The 18,057-nt window shown below is 36.1% G+C and overlaps 1 protein-coding gene across 1 annotated transcript; it reads left to right on the top strand.

The window, feature by feature from the left end:
- The first annotated feature begins 7,259 nt into the window (after window positions 1-7,259).
- Window positions 7,260-15,633, top strand: LOC111784438 (transcription factor MYB1-like). The gene is made up of 3 exons (XM_023665146.1): window positions 7,260-7,422; window positions 14,035-14,164; window positions 15,056-15,633. The coding sequence occupies exons 1-3, from the start codon at window positions 7,323-7,325 to the stop codon at window positions 15,450-15,452; spliced, it is 627 nt and encodes a 208-aa protein (XP_023520914.1). The 5' UTR covers window positions 7,260-7,322; the 3' UTR covers window positions 15,453-15,633.
- Window positions 15,634-18,057: the final 2,424 nt, after the last annotated feature.

Genomic DNA, 18,057 nt, shown 5'->3' with positions numbered 1-18,057 from the left:
ATATCATGGTAGAAGAAACAAAGGTCACGTTGGCAACAATGCATCTAGTCAACGATGCAAAGTTTTACTGGAGGTCCAAGTACATGGGCATTCAAGAGGGTCGATTTACTGTGGACACTTGGGATACCTTGGAACAATAACTCCGCTCTCAGTTATTCCCAAAGAATGTCGAGATCATCGCAAGAAGAAAGTTAAGAGAGCTGAGTCATACGAGTAGTATCTGAGACTATGTTAAGCAGTTTTCTGGACTTATGTTAGATATTCGTGATATGTTCTAGTCAGACAAGATCTTTAGTTGTATTGAGAGGTTGAAACTATGAGCAAAAGTCAAACTCTACGAACAAAGAGTTCAAAACTTTTCCATGGCCTATACTACTATTAAACAATTTTTTGATCTTAGTATCTATGGACCCCAAAAGATAGGGAGGAACTAGGCGTTGAAAAGTTGAGAAAATGAATTACCGACCAAACTTCCCTCGAGGTTGGGGAAGTGACAGGCTCGAAGGCAGAGAAGAGGAATACGAGTCCTTCTAACAGAGAGATAGGACTCCATGACAGAGACCTAACAACCAAAATAATCAAAGTCAAATCTAAGTCGCCCGTCTTGCTTCATATGCAAGGGGGCTTATCAAGTATCTGAATGCCCACATAAGGTGTAGGAAATTGAGTTTGAGACTATAAAAACAAAAATATCGTTAGCTGAGATTGTCAGACACCTCGCGTGGGGGCACTAAAGTACTTTTATGCTCTCCAAAAGAGAGTGAAAGAGACAAAAGAGCTAGTGGAGCGCGGTCTGATGTATTTCAAGGCCTAGTTAATTATAGAGCGACCAGAAACACTATTGTCAACTCTAGAGACACCCACAACTTCATGACGGAGAACGAAGCAAAAAGATTGAATATCCTTTGGCATCGAGACATAGGAAAGATGAAGACCGTCAATTCTGCAGCTTTACCCATCTTAAGAGTTGCGAAAAGAACTCCCATCTAGCTAGAGACTTGGACTGGACGAACCAACTTTGCGATAATCAAGATGGACGACTTCGACATTTTGTTAGGGATGGATTTCATATTAGAACAAAAAGTCATTCCCATGCCCCTAACAAAAAACTTAGTATTAACGGGGTCCAATCTGACGATTATCCAGACAAACACTCGTTAACTGGAGGGGTGAAAATATTGTCAGCACAACAGTTGAGAAAGAATCTAAGCCATGATGAATCTACACTCGCTGCCATTACCGTATTTGAAGAGGGAAGCTCGTGCGAGCCAACCCCAACACAAGCCTAGTGATCGATTCATAAACACTGCGACATGAGACAAGGAAGTCAGAAAAAGTATTTATCTCCACCTGAACAAATAAACAATGAGATTGATGTTATATTGGGGGCGAGATCGCTTGTAAAAAATGAACGTCATATAACTCAATCCGAGCTAGCTAAATTCTACCAGCAGGTAAATGACTTTCTAACAGTTGGGTCCATTAGACCAACAAACCCACTTTTAGTTAACATCCAAGGGTTGGGGAGAAACACCAAGCCAACACCTCTGTCGAAGGAGGGAGACAGAGACAAACCACTGAAACAACACATGTTACCGCAGAAGCACCATCCAAACGGGTGAAGGGAAGGGTCGATCAGAAGCATTGACCATGAAAGTTGCAAGACGAGGAGAGAGTTTTGATATGAATTCAACTACTGACCCTTTGCATGTACCCGAAGGACCGATTACAAGAAGCAAGGTTAAGAAGATTCAAAAGGGCTATACATTGAGTCTTCAAAGGCTAGCTAATGTACAAGTTGAAACAAAGACTTTTGAGTACAAAAATCTTTATAGCATTAGCATATCAAATCAAGAAAAATAATGGAGTGACTGATTAGAAGACTTTTGTCTTTGGTAGTTGAACTAACAATTAAGACAATTTATGTCATGCTTTATTTTCTTCTATTTGTATTTACTAGCTTGCATTGGTAGTTGTAGTTTGTAGTTGGTAGATAAACTTTATTATGTTTGAGTTATCTTTTTGGCCTATTTAAAGACATGTAATATTCATGCTTGCAGATCATTGTTGAATACAAACAAAATCTGTGTTTTCTTGAAACCTTTTTGGTGTTATTCTTTTTCAAACCTTGCTTTAAGTTTGATGTTTAAACTCATTCATTGGATTAGTTTTGATCAAGCTAATTCTAGAGTGAGTCGTCTTGGAATCTAAGAGTAACCATAAGAGTTATTCATCTTCTAACCAGCTTTTGGTTGAAATCAATTCGTTAAGTTAACATTCTTTGTAAAAGTCTACAAAGATTCTAGGACCTCTAGTTTTGCAAAATCTAGCATTGTTGGCGGTTATCAAGCTCTGATCAAGTTGAGGTTAGATTAACTCCGAGATTAAAGCAACAACAGTCAAAGGCGGGTGGGAGAATACGATAGACCAGTTGAAGTTATCTGCAAGTCGGGAATGCATCATATAGGATCCAATTGCTCCCATGGATGAAGACTAGCCATGTTGTCCACGTCAGTAACATGAAGTGTTACTCACTTGACAAGAAAGATATCAGACACAGAGAGGCGACAAGACCTCCTGTAAAGAAGAAGAATTTTCAGGCGAAAAAAGTAAGAGAAACTCCGACAGAGAACGCCAAGAGTCAATAAACCAAGAAATGGTTTTCAACCGTTCCTTTCTGATTGGAAGAGACTCCTCAATACTAAGAACTGTTGGAAGCAGTCGAGAGACCTGAAGTCAGCCTCAACCTACATCACTGAGTTTGTGGAGAGTCGGTTGACAAAGACGTCAACCAATAGAGTGGGAGAGGATGTCACGATCATGCTTTTCCAAGGCGTGTTGTCTATGGCTGCATGTTGGATGTTCCGATCATGCTTGTCTATGATGTGTTGTCTATAGCTACATGCCCATTCCAAACCCCTTTTACATGCTTTCATCTTAAATAGGTTTTTACTATTTCATATTTTGTCAATATGGGGGTGTATGACAATTCACCAAAATGATGTCTACACCCACCAGAGCTAAAATGCACCAAATGTACCGTAGGGAGATATGACTAGTTCTCACTTATTTTTACCATAAGTTATATGTTATTTAAGCCATGTTGTTCCTTTATTTGCTTATAACCATATAACATTGCTTTCTTGAATTTTTCAAATTGTTTTCAAATGTATTTCCTCGCTCATGTTTTCTAAAACATTTCTCGCAAATGTGATCTGAGTCTCGAGCATACTCCGATGTTGTCTGCAAAGTCCGAATTTATCACGGTTGACTTATTTGCTAGGCTAAAAAAAGTATGCACAATCGTTGTCCCACTGTCGCAAGAGTGCGATTGTGACATTGGGCGTACGTGATTTGATGTTTGTCACGACTCCATTTTTTAGGCTTCGAATTTCTAACCATGACTCAAAAGACAATGAACCAAAGAAACAAAATAAATATAAAAATAGGGTAAAATTAAAATCAAATTAATGCAAACCACCCTGAAATTAGAATACAAAATGAAATTCAATTACAAGAGGATGTTGTTTAGATTTATTACAAATGGAAAAATGGGTTTTGGATATAGTTACAAAATGAAATGTAAAAAATTCAGACTACAACGATGGATAGATTCTTCGGAACGAACCCCCTTGTGATCGCACAACTCTTGAATGCTCCCAACCTCGATCGGTAACCTATGAACACTTGAAAATAAAAAGGAGAAAGGGGTGAGTATAAAAATAGTCGATGAAAAACCTATTTGTAGGCTCTCATCTCATCCAATTTCTAGTAGGTTTTTAGAGGTTTTTCTCGGTTCTCAAGGTAGCTCGGACCTAATCCTACAACTATTTGAGCTTTTTTATAGGTCTCAAAGTTCCAAGAAAACCTTCATGAGTCACTTACCTATGTAGTCCCAAGTCCTTTCCAATCGATTTACAAAATCATCGCCTCAACATTTGATCCATTTCTACAATAATAGAAGTACTCACTCTAACATCGATTTATGGAGTCCTAAGTCTCATTCCAATATCGATTTACACAATTGCAGCATTAACTTCGACCCATTTCTACACGAATAGAAACGTTCGCCTGAACCAGTGTAGTAAAAAATCCCTCTTCAAGACTAGTTTTTGGAATTGCGACATCAACCTTGATCCGTTACTACATCCAGAAGAGCTAGCTACCCATGTGGTCCTAAAGTCCCTCCTTAGGATCAGTTTACAGAATCACATTGCCAGCCTTAATCTGTTCCCACAACACAATAGTAAATCAAATTATCTCAGAGGTTTCGGTTACACCATTTTTACTATTAATAAGTATGTTAGACCTTCTAAGTCATCCTTGGTGTAGAGGTCTACTAGGTTCTTGAGGCATCTAGGCAGTTTAAGTCTCATTTCGCATTTTTGGGATTATCGGGACCAACTCTTTTAGCTAATCTAATTCTTTAGGTACTCTCTAATGGCCTCTAGTCGTAACTCACGATCCTAGAGGGCTAGATTTCTTAGGAACGTACTATTCTCAGATCAATTTAAAAGCCACATATCTCTAGGGCTCTAAACTCAGTTAGGTTCNAAAAAAAAAAAAAAAAAAAAAAAACACAGTTAGAACCATAGTGGAAGCCGGCAAGAAAACGACCTCAATGGCCTCCACACGTGGTTTGTGGAGAAATATGCGCATCACCGTGCACGAGTACGCCATGTGCCTAGGGAAGGATACTTGTCCTCACGGCTTGACACGTGGAGATTACATATTGGCAAAACCAGTTCGCTACTTTCTTTTTTTCGTACAGGTTGACACATACGCCAGTATGATGCTGACATGTGTCGCTCGTACTGCAAGACACGTTTGTCACTCTTCCGATTACCACGTGGCACCTACGTTTGAAAAATCCTCTAAAATTTCAAGATTTTATTAAAATTATTTTTATTCAATTTGGTTAATTATGGAGAGATAATAATCACATTTAAAGTTTGTCCAAAACACAAAACCTACCATTCTCGACGATTGTCGTAACTCCAACTTTTAGTGTCCTTCAACTTCGGTTTCCTTTATTATACTTGTGTAAAATCCTGAACCTTGATTTTCTTTTTCTTTTTTTTTTTAATACATTTGGGTCCTATAGTCATTTTTTGTCTGAATTTATGGTTTCGTCCGAATTTGAGTAAGATTTGTCTTTCGCCAACTGAACATCACTTGTGTAGAATCTAAACTTGTTTGGTTACATACGCTACCTGCACGTGCATGTTTAATCATCTGTGACACAACCGATTTGTCTCTACACTAGTCCAAGTTATTTGACTCGACCTTTCCTCTACTTTGGACCAAGGCCTCTCAATACAACGTCGCATCTGGTCATCTCATCTTGGTTCCTAATTAACATGGTCCATATGTTTTGACGGCTTTCCAAGTCACGGGGTGTCGTCGACCATCATTTCTCACTCGGTCATGCTATCAAGAACGGGCCCACATGTCATTCATAAAATTGAGACAACCCAAGCATTTATCCATCTAGGTTCTATGGAGACATTAGACCTTACTGTGTCAATGCCATTACATTTACGGACTTCGTATTAGATAGCGGGTGTATGATTCAATATCTGACGCATGGGCTGGGGCGCAATATCGACACACCATACCTTCTCCTACGGTACATTCTGAGTCATTTTCTATCTTCCTCGAGTAGACGTCGTTTTGGCAAACGGTCATATGGTGTCATGGAGCGTCCATCCGTGCTCGATTGACACCAAATCTAGAAAGCATTCATATTTCATATGGACGGATTTGACTCCAAAACCGCATGCCTAAATTTCCTTTGAAACTCCAATTTTCGAGGATAAGGCCTTGAGCCCTACCTAGCCCCCTTTAGCAAGCCTATGTTCAGCACTCGTGGCCGTTATTTTCCTTATGCCTCGTCTTCTCTTCAATGCCCACTTTATGTGACGCGTTGGATGATGCACCGTCCTCCTCAGTCGTATCATGGCACGTGATGATCACAATCAACTCTCCTTCCTACTAAGATTATGACACCTTACCGGTAGCCAAAATTTCAATAAATTATAAAATGTCAAAATGAACCTAACTCAAATAATTGAGTTATACTAATCTATTTCTAGAGATTTGACGTTTGAAGATTCAAGTCTCCGTACTATTCGAAAACATGAAAGGTAAAAACATCTCAACCCCATGAGAATGTTTGAAAAATCATGAAGATTTTGTCAAACGGACAAAATTTGTTGGTAGTTAGTCGTTGGTAGTTTATTTTGGTTCAGCTGATTTCAGCTCTGAGAACTACCATGATTTCAATCACCTTTATTGCTCTCCACGACACAAATTTAACCACAGATTCTTGTCAGAAGGATTACTTTTGGGAATGATATTGTTCATGGTTCTTGTTTTACAATCCGTAAACACTGTAAATTTTCTCCATGGTTAATGTAGTTAAAAATATTCTTTTTTGGTTTGCATCCCATGGGGGCATGAGAATGGTTCTTGAAGGAAGTTAGGACATTTTAACTAATGATTTTTGGAATTAAAAGAGTTCTCTAACTTCAGTTTAGGCTTAGCTCTCTCTTGGAACGTAAGTTAAAGCTGTTGATGATACTTAGCCTTCCATTACAATTTACTATATCTATTATATTAGACCTTCGATCATAAGCTAATATCATGTTCGTAATCTATTTGATTCTGTAAATGATTATAAATAAAGAACTTTCACCACCATTTAGGAGTGCTGATTTTAACAAATATTCACCAGAACCCTAGAGGGAGTTGTCTCCCCGATCTGAATTCGATATCAAAACCCTAATTACTACATGCATTTAGGGATGAATAGTTTGAGATAGACAAAATATATCGTTAGTGTATAAAGAGAATCTTCTCATTCAGAAAATGTCTTGTTATGGCGAGACCCATGTCGAGAATCCAAATTTCGATTCTTCATCTCGGGTTTGGACCAAGCCCACTAAGAATACTTCCAAATCAAAGTGTTCGAAACAAAAAAGAAAAGGATTACACGAAGGTAAAAGTAATTATTCACATAATTAATTTAAAAAAAAAAAGTTTAAAAAGTGTTGTGTTTGTTTGATAGCTTAGTTGAAAATGACTGAGCACAAACCCATACTCATGATGCCTCATCAAAAACATGCATAGGGTTGGAGTGTCTTAGAAACATGGACCATTTTCCATTCTAATTTCTTCCACATAATAACTCACTTTCTTCCTTGACGACAATAGCCTTTCTATATGTTTGCAGCCTTCACCAATGAAAAGCTATCACACAAACAAGAAATCAAACAACCAAAAGAAGAGCTAAAGAAGAGAAGAAAAGAAAAAGAGGTCCAATGGGAGGCATTGCTTGGACTGAAGAAGAAGATTACTTGCTCAAGAAATGCATCGAGCAATATGGTGAAGGGAAATGGCATCGTGTTCCTCAATTGGCTGGTTAGTTTTTCTCTCTAATCCTCATGCTTTTATATTTATTTGTTCGAACTTCCTAAAACGACCATAACTTTTTCCCCCGTTGGTTCGAGTTATAAGCAATTTGTTTAGGGTTTAGGTTCCTATCGTGAGAGATCTTATGGAAATTCTTAGATCGATATGTTTAGTTCTCTAATACTCGTTTTTTGGCATTTGGGATATGGAGCCTGATGCCCATCTATGGTAGATATTTCGTGAAGATCTCGTAGAGATATATATGGTAGATATTTCGTAGAGATTTGATAGATATATATTTCCACTGAAACCATATATATACCCATTAGGTAGTCACTGTATTCTCTCTTGTTGTACGAAGTAAGCCAATATTCTTCGTTGAATTTTCTCTCTCCTGTTCTTTGTGTTCATCTTGATTGAGTGTGTACGTTGCGATCCTAACATTTTCCACTCTGAATCTAATGACGAATGTAGTACAAAACTAACATATTACCATTATAGGTGCCCATTGAGAAATTTACGAACACAAGTACAAAATGTGAAGGAGAATACATCATTTTATCATGTATTTGAAAGGCTATATGAGAAAATTTCAAAAACCCATCTCAGATATGAATCTCTCGAGTCAAAACTATAATCGAGTCCACCATCTGACAACTAAAGTGATCATAATTGGACAAACATGCAATCCAAATAATTGAGTTAGAAACCCTTCTCAAGTTGATGAACAATCGTATTCAAAAGTTATGGAAAAGATATGGGATTTGAGTTTCATAAATGGCATTGAATTAAGAAGCAAGGGAAGATAAAGAGATGGTCCTTCAAAAGACAAAAATGCAATGATGCACATGTGTGCCACATGGGTGTTGGCTTTGAATGCTGCACGTGGTGTGTGTATAAACTTGCATTGTTTATTTTAGGCATTTCATCGAACAGTTAGTGTGCTTGGGTTTGCCTGTTGTGACACTTTGGGAGGTGGTTTGAGCTCTATTTAGTTACCCCAGATGATAGTACCTAAGGGGAACGGTGTTGTTGTTTAAGTGTAGGTGGTGCCACTGTTTTCTGCTTACCCTTTTAAGGTAAGGGCTACGTAAATGAGTTACCACACTTTTAACTTGACCACCAATTCTATTCTAAGGACCTTTGTTTCGAGGTTTTAGTCTATGAGTTATGAGTTCTAAATTCTTAGTCCGCCTGTTGCTAATCCTAATCTTATGCGGGTGTGATCCTCGTCCTAGGACAGATTTAAGGATAGTGGATCTTAATGGATTGTCCACTTCCACTCTACATTGTTCTAATTCTATATCTAAACCTTTATATGAAAGATTGTAAATAACATGAACTTGAGAAATGCGTATACATGCAATTTGGACCATGATTCAAAATCTAGATTCGGCCCAGAATGGCTACATCCCCTAGATTCTCACACCATAGTCAAAGCCTACGTCTCACAAAATGAGCTTTTCCACCTAGGTTTAGGCCACAAGGCATGTCAATAGAGAGTAGTTCTTAGTTGTTTGGGTGTTGTAATAAGCTTAGAGCCTTGGTTGTGCATTTCTCAAAAAATAGCCTACTTGGCTTGGCTAAACACTAGAGGTTTGTCAAAGTCACGAGTCTCATGTTCTTATTTCCGACTCTAAAGGTTTGTCATTACAAATTTGGCAAACAACCTAAGCATTAGATATTTATTTCTTACATAAAACAGTATCGTTAATATAGTAGGGGCTTTTTTTTTTTGTCATTTTACCTCTTCGATGGTTTATGGCCTAAAAATGCTTCTTTAAATTACCTTCATATGTCATAATATTAGGCATTGCTTTAAAATTTCATGAGCAGTAGATGTCACTTGGGGTCACTCTACATGGTTTTAGGTCATATTAGTGGTTTGTCGAGTAAAACGTCAAATCGAGTGCCTTATCATGTGATAATTCTTTCATTCTATCTTAATTCTATTCCAACTTAGGTTTCTAAGGCATTCCATAAAGATTCCCACAAACATAACTTAAGAAAGGATCAGAATAGCCACTTACTTGAGTGCTCGTGTTTGGGATTCAAATTTGCGACCTTAAAAACGGATAAGAAATTAAATCTCGAGATAGAGAAATATTCGATTTTAAAAAATGAATCATCTAATTGTTGACCGTTGACCCCTCCTTCCCCAACCCTACTTGTTGCCCTTTTATTTTCTTTGCATAATTCTATGGCCAATGGCATCTGAAACTCAGTTCTTAGAGCTCAATACAGTTTGCTTTAGCTCACGATTTCTTCGGCAAAGTTACTCTCTCTTATATACCATGAAGCTGCCGAATTAATTTATGGGTTGAGTGTGATGTTTTACATTGGTTGGGGAGGAGAACAAACCATCATTTATAAGGGTGTGAAAACCTTCCCTTAGCAGACGCGTTGTAAAGTCTTGAGGGGAAGTCCGAAAAGAAAAGCAGGACAATATCTATTAACGATGGGTCTGGGTCGTTACAGTGAGAGTCATCATATTCCTTAAAGCTCAAGGTAGGTTACTCAAAACTGTCCAAAATTTTTCAATTTCTCCTTTCTTTAAATATGATTGGTTAAACCCACCCAATTTGAGTTTATTCACCATAATTTTAAAAAAATTCCTCTACTTTCATTAAAATTTAGAAAAATTACTTTTTTTTTAAAAAAATTTAAGATTAGAAAATAGAGTGAAAATGATTATTAAATTTTAATGTAATTTAACTAAAAACAAGAAGATTAGGAGTCAATTTATGATTACTTCCATCGTGTAAATTCCACTAGGAAATGTGAAAGACGCGGTGAGATGATAGAAGAAGTATGAATTTTGGAAAAGATTATGAGGTCTTTACACTGACGGTTTCAGTACATTGTCGCGGGAATTTAAGAATTTAAAGATCCTTGAGGAGAGGTTAATCGAGGAAATTTAAGGCTATCTATCGTTCTATAAAGAACGTAGGTTGGGAAAGAAGAAAGAAGGAAAGAGTATGGAACAAGCACTGCAAACCAACTCTTCCTTCAAACGGATGGCTTCTCAAGAGGAGGATACTATTGAGGAAGAGGTAAATGTGATGGTTGAAGGAAGAGGTGGTCGTAATAACCACTTTGAGCAATGAGGCTCGTGGTCGAGGCCACAGTCATGGACGTGGTTGACAAGGAAGGTATGAAAAATCACAAATTCAATGCTATGTTGGTAAGAAATTTAGTTATTACTACTGTAATTGTTGATATAATACATACAATGATAGAGGGGAGAAGGCTAATCTTATTGATGATGAGAAGCCGAGTAATGGACCAATGTTGTTAACGTCATACAATGAAATTGAGCCGCCTCAATCAGTCATGTGGTTCCTAGACTCGGAGCCTCAAACCACATGAGTGTAATAAAGGAGTTCTTCACAAGGCTCGATGAAGGTCAACAAGCCAACATGACATTCAGTGATCTATCCATATGTCCAATAAAAGTGAAAAGTGACATCGAACTTCAAAATGGAAAGGAACTTTGTATTTCGAATGTCAATTATGTTCCTAATATAAAAAGCGATTTATTATGTATTGGGCAACTATTGGAAATACGATATGACATCAAGATGAAGAAGACGAAGAACAAGATGCTTTCGTTGAAACATTCAATTATGGAATCGAGATGCATGAAGGTAACGACTCTAAATCATAGCACTTTGTGGCATCTTCCCAAATGCTCCGAAAGAGAAGTGCACGAAGATTGAAGATAAAAGCCAAAAATGCATATTCTTGGCTATGGTGAGAACTGCAAGGGATACAAGTTGTAATGTCGAGAGATGTCAAGTTTGATGAATATCAGAGTTGGAACCGGGAGACAACTGGCAAAGAGATTTATATTCCTTTTGATGGTGAGGGAGAGAAGAGAGTACTATCGCCCATTACTCTTGATGATGACTTAGGCGATAATGAGCTTAGTAGTTTAGTATGCAAGACAAGGGATATCTAGGAGCTCTATGACTCCACTTAACCAGTTGGTCCAATTGATTAGAAGTACGAGATGAAGTTCAACAATTTTTGTCTCTTTGAAGGCTTTGGCCCCGGAACGTTTGAGGAGGCAAATAAGGAGCCAAAGTGAAGGAAAACTATGGAGGAGGAGATTCACTCCATAAAGAAAAATAACACGTAGGAGCTCAAATCATTTCCACAAGACTCTAAATCCATCTGTGTTAAATGGGTATATAAGACGAAGAGAGATGTAAAAGGTGTAGTAGAGCGCCATAAAGCATATGATAGACTATGAGGAGGTCTTTGTCATAGTCGCAAGACTAGAAATAGTGAGATCGTTGATTTCACTTGCGACCCAACAAAAGTAGAAGACACATCAAATTGACGTTAAGTCTGGATTCTTGAATGAGAAAGAAGAAAAAGTTTATGTTGAACCACTGTCAAGCAATTGATTCATATTTCATGCAAGAAGGATTTGTGAAATGCCCTTATGAGCCATCCTTCTATAGAAAGATGAACTCACATAGCCAAGTGTTTTTTTTTTTAGTTTGTATGTCGATGACTTGATGTTTACAAGAAGCAGCAACGTTATGATTTAAGAATTCAAGCACTCAATGTAGAAGGAGTTCGAGACGACAAACTTAGATATGATGAAGTACTTTTTAGGAATTAAGATGCAACATGATGAAGATGAGATTTTTATTTCTCAGCCTAAGTATGCTAAGGAGATCTTAGAGGAATTTATTGTTGAAGACTGCCCGTCGATAGACACACATGTTGAGTGTGGTCTTAAATTAAAAGTCTAATGGCTGCCTAAGGTACTTGGCTTGCACCTGACATTTTATTTGGAGTAGGACTCGTAAGCAGGTATATGAAGATACCAAAAACCTCACATTTAAAGGCAGAAAAGAGGATTCTCAATTACATAAAGGGGATGGCGGATCATGGATTGTTCTACTTGCAAAATTGCAACATAAAGTTGGTTGGTTTCAACGATAGTGATTGGGTCGAAAGACATGAATATCTAAAGAGTACAACTAGGATCGCATTTTATTTTGGCGACACTGCATGTACTTGATTATCGAACAAGCAATCTATAGTATCTCTGTCAACTTGTGAGGGTGAATATATAGCAGTATGTGCTCGTGTTTGTCATGTTGTATGGTTAAGGAGATTATTGGAGAAAATGAAGCTAAAACAAGAAGAAACAACTAAGATCTTTATCAATAACAAGTTGACAATAGTTCTAACCAAGAACCCGGTTCATCATGAGAGGTCGAAACATATTGACACTCGATTTCACTCCATAAGAGAATATGTGAAGACAAAAGAAGTAGAATTGCACCATGTAAGTTCGAGGGATCAAATTGCCGATATATTTACAAAATCATTAAAGTCAGATGCTTTTCATCATCTGAAAAAGAAGTTTGATGTCCAAGTTCGTGGAGAAATAAGTTTAAGGAAGGAGATTATTAGATATTAAACTTGTTTTATGCATTTGTCAGTATGTCCGTCGTCAACCAGTCGATGGTCGATTCTTTCTAGCAATATTGTAACGACCTTACTTCTTCCTTTAGAAATAAGATCTTTATTGCAAGTAGGTCATGGTGTATTTGTGCAAAAATAATTTTAAAATTTGTCATGAACTTAAATATTTATAAACTTGTAATTATATTAAATCAATAATCCCACTATTGGAATCGGGAAGTGCATTACATACAATATGTAACATGCTGGTGGGATCTAATTTTTTTTCATGACTATTTCTTGTAGCATAATTTCTCTTATGGGTAGAGTTGAATGCATAGTACTTCTATAAAAACGGTTCACGCTCCTACAAAAGAATCCACTTGGCGGGCTCATAACATCCGCTGTAGGCTTGACTATAGGCTAGCGCACGCTCACGGTGCCAAAACCCAACAAAAGAGAAAGGAACTTGAATAATATCGTGGTGTACGTGTCTGTACATAACATGCTAGAGAAGTAAACTGTGATCCTATGATATATAACATGCATGAAGTCTTATATTAAAAATCATGGTTCAACGAGATGATGTACATCATACTTCCATGCTTATCAAAACGTAAATGACTTAAGAGACGTACCTACATATTCATAGTCTTTCATTCATATTTATCATACATGAAACAATATGAGGTATTACAAGGCATAACCAGAATCATATCAACGTATCAGTCCTAATCAAACATAAAACATAAACAATAATAACATAAACATATCAACTTATCAGTCATAATCAAACATAAAACATAAACAATAATAACATAAACAAACATATATATATATATATTAAAGTATTAAAGTTTATGTTGAGTTGAATTATTGAAAAATTTAAAAAGAAGTCAACAATCCAATTCAACCCAACCTAAAAATGGAGGATTACCTTAGGTTGGTTGTGAACTTTATTTGGGTTGTTCCCGTCATTATGAAGTTAATTTCTCCTAAAAATATTTTTTTTTAAAAAAAAATAGAGGTAGAAAGTGGATAGCATAACAAAGAAATTTATAGAAAGCAGTGTTCATATACTTAATTTCAAAAATTTAGAATTTAAAAATTAAATAGTTAATAAACGAGATCTAAGTTGTTTAATAGAATCATGTATGAAGTTAAAGTTTAAGTTGTTTTCGTGATTTGAAAAAGGTTTGAACAGATGTCGAAAGAGTTGCAGACTGAGATGGCTGAATTATCTTCGTCCTAATATCAAACGAGGAAGTTTTACACCCGAAGAAGTCGAACTCATTCTCAACCTCCACAATATCCTTGGCAACAGGCAAGCTCTTGTTTTATCTTTGTTTTTCAATTATCATCTCTTTTATCTTCTTTCCTTTTGTAAAAATTGGTTTAAAAATTTGGACAAATTAAGAATATTAAAGAAAAAAACTTTTTGAATTAATAATCTTGTCGAATTAATCTATTCTCTACGTTTTATTTTCGTTCTCATCGATTTTATTAAACGTAAAATATTTATGAAGATATGAAAACCATAGTTAAATGGAATCAAGAATCCTCGTAAATCCTCGTGGTATGCAAACCCCTAGATCATAAGTGCTAAAACCTCTAAATCAAGACGATTTCATCCTAAACGATTGTAACTCTTAGGAATTCGATTTAACAACCGTATTCAAGAATCAAATCTTTATATTTAAATACCCAGAAACTCTAAAACGATAAGGAATCACCCAAGGAAGAGTAAGATCGATATGCTTAGTTGATTAAATATCTCACGGAAAGAAAACTTGTTTGAGATTCAAATCACTTCACAAGGAAGATCGATCATGTAAAATTTAAATGATTTTAAACATGCAACCTAAACTACAAAGATTCCCTTTTTACTATCAGAATGATAAAATACATAGCATTATATAACCTCAAAATAAATCTCGTGATCTTGTATGATTCATTTCAAGAATTGTAACCTAAATGTAAATAAAATATCTTAAAACTTAAAAATACATCAATAAAAACAAATAAAGCCCCACTTAAAGTATCTTGAAGTTCAACTTCATCTTGAATTTAGCTTTATTAAAACTTAACTTAATTTTATCTTACGGTAATTTGAACAACGTTCTTTGCAACTTTCTTAAAGTTCATGTTATAAAATTGAAATGCCTAGATGGATAACTCGGAGAGAGGAGAATATTTTTTATTTTTGGTGTTTTAGGTGGTCGATCATAGCAGGGAAATTACCGGGAAGAACAGCAAACGACATCAAGAACTATTGGAATTGCCATTTGAGCAAGAAGGTGAATGGTCATCAAGGAGGTGATCAGAAGCCAAATTCCACAAAGTGGAAGCCTATTCAAGAAGAAAGCAGCAAATCAAAAGAAAAAGAATATGTTGAGGATCAAAATGGAGAAAAGCAAGGAATATTGATACAAAATCAGAACCAAAACGTACCAATTGTTGAACAAAGTGGTAGCATCCGCATGGAGAATATCCAAATGGACTACCAATTTGATCAAGAAGTGGTAGCAATGGCAGATGGAGATGGGTGCAACAAGAGGGAGCTTTGGGATGATTGGGTATCAGAAATGGATCTTTGGATTGATTCTTTGTGAGAAGGAACAACCAAAACTCATATTTGTAGCTAATAGCTCTTGCATGCACCAACTCAAGAATTTGGATATTATAAGTCTTGCCTTTGTGGTATCATATGGTAGCATCCATCAACACTTGGATACTCTAATTTAGTAGAAGTATTATTGATCATCATTCCCAAAAATAAAACTTGTTTGTGGTTATTTCAAGTTCAAATTTCTTTTATGTATTTGTAATGGTGAGCTGATATTGTCTTCTTTCAACTCTTCTTCAAGATTTTTAAAACGCGTCCGTTAGTGATAGGTTTCCATACCTTTATAAAAAAAATATTTCGTTCTCCTCTCCAATTGATTGATGTGGGATCTTACCGTGTCTAAATATGAATTGCATTTAAGTATTTCTTTAAGAAATTAAGTTTCGAATCAAATTCTTTGAAAGTCATATTCTCTTCATATACCTTATAGCTTTGAATAAATCCTTTTCCTATAGTTTCGTGGAAGTAATGAGATTGATGCTCGTGAAGGAATCGAAGGTTGAATACGTCTCAAGAAAGCAAATGAATTCAAGTTGAGGTATATTTGATTAGCCTGAAAATAACGATATTAATGTCCTAAATTCTTCTTCGATTCTAGATGAAAATATATAATTTTTTTTTATCAAATGTTCGTAATAAGGAGATTTAGAAGTTCAATGAAGAAACCAACTCGACCACAAAAGCTCACAACCAGACCATCGAAGGAGAAGACCATGCTCGTGCCCTATTGTCTAGAAGATAAAGAAGGATGATATTTGCGGTTAAAGTGAACCAACTCTCGACGACATAACTAAACTAAGTTTGTGCCCTGACACTATTTTGAGCCATTTTTTAAAACATTTTTAAGTTCGATTTTCGATTAGTTTTAATAGTTTTGAAGATTTCATAGTGTAGAAACTAGAATAACGATTTCAACGCTTTTCAATCACTTAAATTGAACTAAAAAAAAGTTATCTTCAAGAAAATATTAAATAGAAAAATACCTAAGGTAATGGCACGACAGGGCCTACGTAATATTGGGCTCGTTTGGCTTTAGTTTTGTCTCAGCTTCTTCTTTCTTTTTGGAACGGTCGTATGAATCCAATTTTACCTATAATGTATGTTTTAACTCTTGGAATATGGAGCTTGATATCTAGATCGATACATTTGGATGATATTTCGTAAAAATCTAAGATATATATGGCAGATATTTGGTAAAGATTTGATACAGATATATTTGTTAGATTATATTGGTTTAAATCTTTGGAAGTTATATTTAGTAAATTGAAACTATATATATACTCATTTTTTTTGTTGTTGTACATAACTAAGTCATCACTAATAAATCATTTAGCAAATATTCCTCCTTGTATTTTTTCTCTCCTGTTCTTTGTGTAAACCTTGGGATCAGAGCTAACAACTGGTATCAGAGGGAGGCGAAATTCACCCCGATATGTGAAAATGGAAATTTCAAAGATTGGAATTGAAAAGTTTGATGGATCCGATTAGTTTCTGGAAGATGCAAATTGAAGATTGTCTGTACCAAAAAGATCTTCAAGAACCCGATTGACCATGGAGCAGTGAAAGCTCAAGGATCGTCAGACCTTAGGGTTGATCCGATTGACGCTGTCTAGAAACGTGGCGTTCAACATCATCAAGGAGAAGACAACGTCAAATCTGTTGAAGGCGTTGTTGAATATGTATGAGAAACTGTCAGCTATGAACAAGGTGTATTTGATGCGGAGACTGTTTAATCTACAAATGTCTAAAGGTGGATCTGTTGCTGGTCATATAAATGAATTCAATATGATTGTAAGTCAACTGAGTTCAGTAGATATTAATTTCGAAGATGAAATTAAGGCATTGATTTTGATGTCATCTTTACCTGAGTCGTGGGATACTGTTGTTGCCGCGATCAGCAGTTCACGAGGATCTAATAAGCTGAAGTTCGATGAAATTCGAGATGTAGTTCTTAGCGAAAGTATTCGCAAACAGGAAATCGGAGATTGAGTAGGCAATGCTCTCAGTGTTGATCGAAGGGGAAGGAGTAAATCAAAGGACCCAAACAATGGGCGATCAAAATCAAGAAACTAAGAAAAATCTCCAAACAAACCAAATGTAAAGTGTTGGAGTTGTGGAGAAAAAGGTCACTTTCAAATAGATTGTAAACGATAAAAAAGGAAGCAGTATCACAATCAGAGAATGATGATGATTCTGTTAGGTTATGGAGCCTGCTTATTTATAGCTTGGTCAACGGTTATATCCCGTAAAGCTATATTTGTGTAAAGCTATATCCGGTAAAGCTATATATGGTAAATAACTATATATGGTAGATGGTTAAATCGGGTAAAGTTATATATAGTAAATAGCTATATATAGTAGATGGTTAAATCTGGTAAAGCTATATATAGTAAACTGAACTATATATATATCACGTTCCGATAGAGCTTTGAAAAAGTAACTTCCTATTCTCTGTAATTCTCTCTTACTGTACATACTTGAAGAAGTCATCAATACAAATCCTTTTAGCCAGAGTTCTTCTTGCACTTTTCTCTATCCTGTTCTTTGTGTTCATCTAGATCGAGCGTGTGCGTTGTTGTGCGATCCTAACA

Source organism: Cucurbita pepo, unplaced genomic scaffold, assembly GCF_002806865.2.
Source record: "Cucurbita pepo subsp. pepo cultivar mu-cu-16 unplaced genomic scaffold, ASM280686v2 Cp4.1_scaffold000198, whole genome shotgun sequence".
NCBI lineage: Eukaryota > Viridiplantae > Streptophyta > Magnoliopsida > Cucurbitales > Cucurbitaceae > Cucurbita > Cucurbita pepo.
Note: the sequence above shows the minus strand (reverse complement) of the source record. Positions and strands in the feature narration are given on the sequence as shown.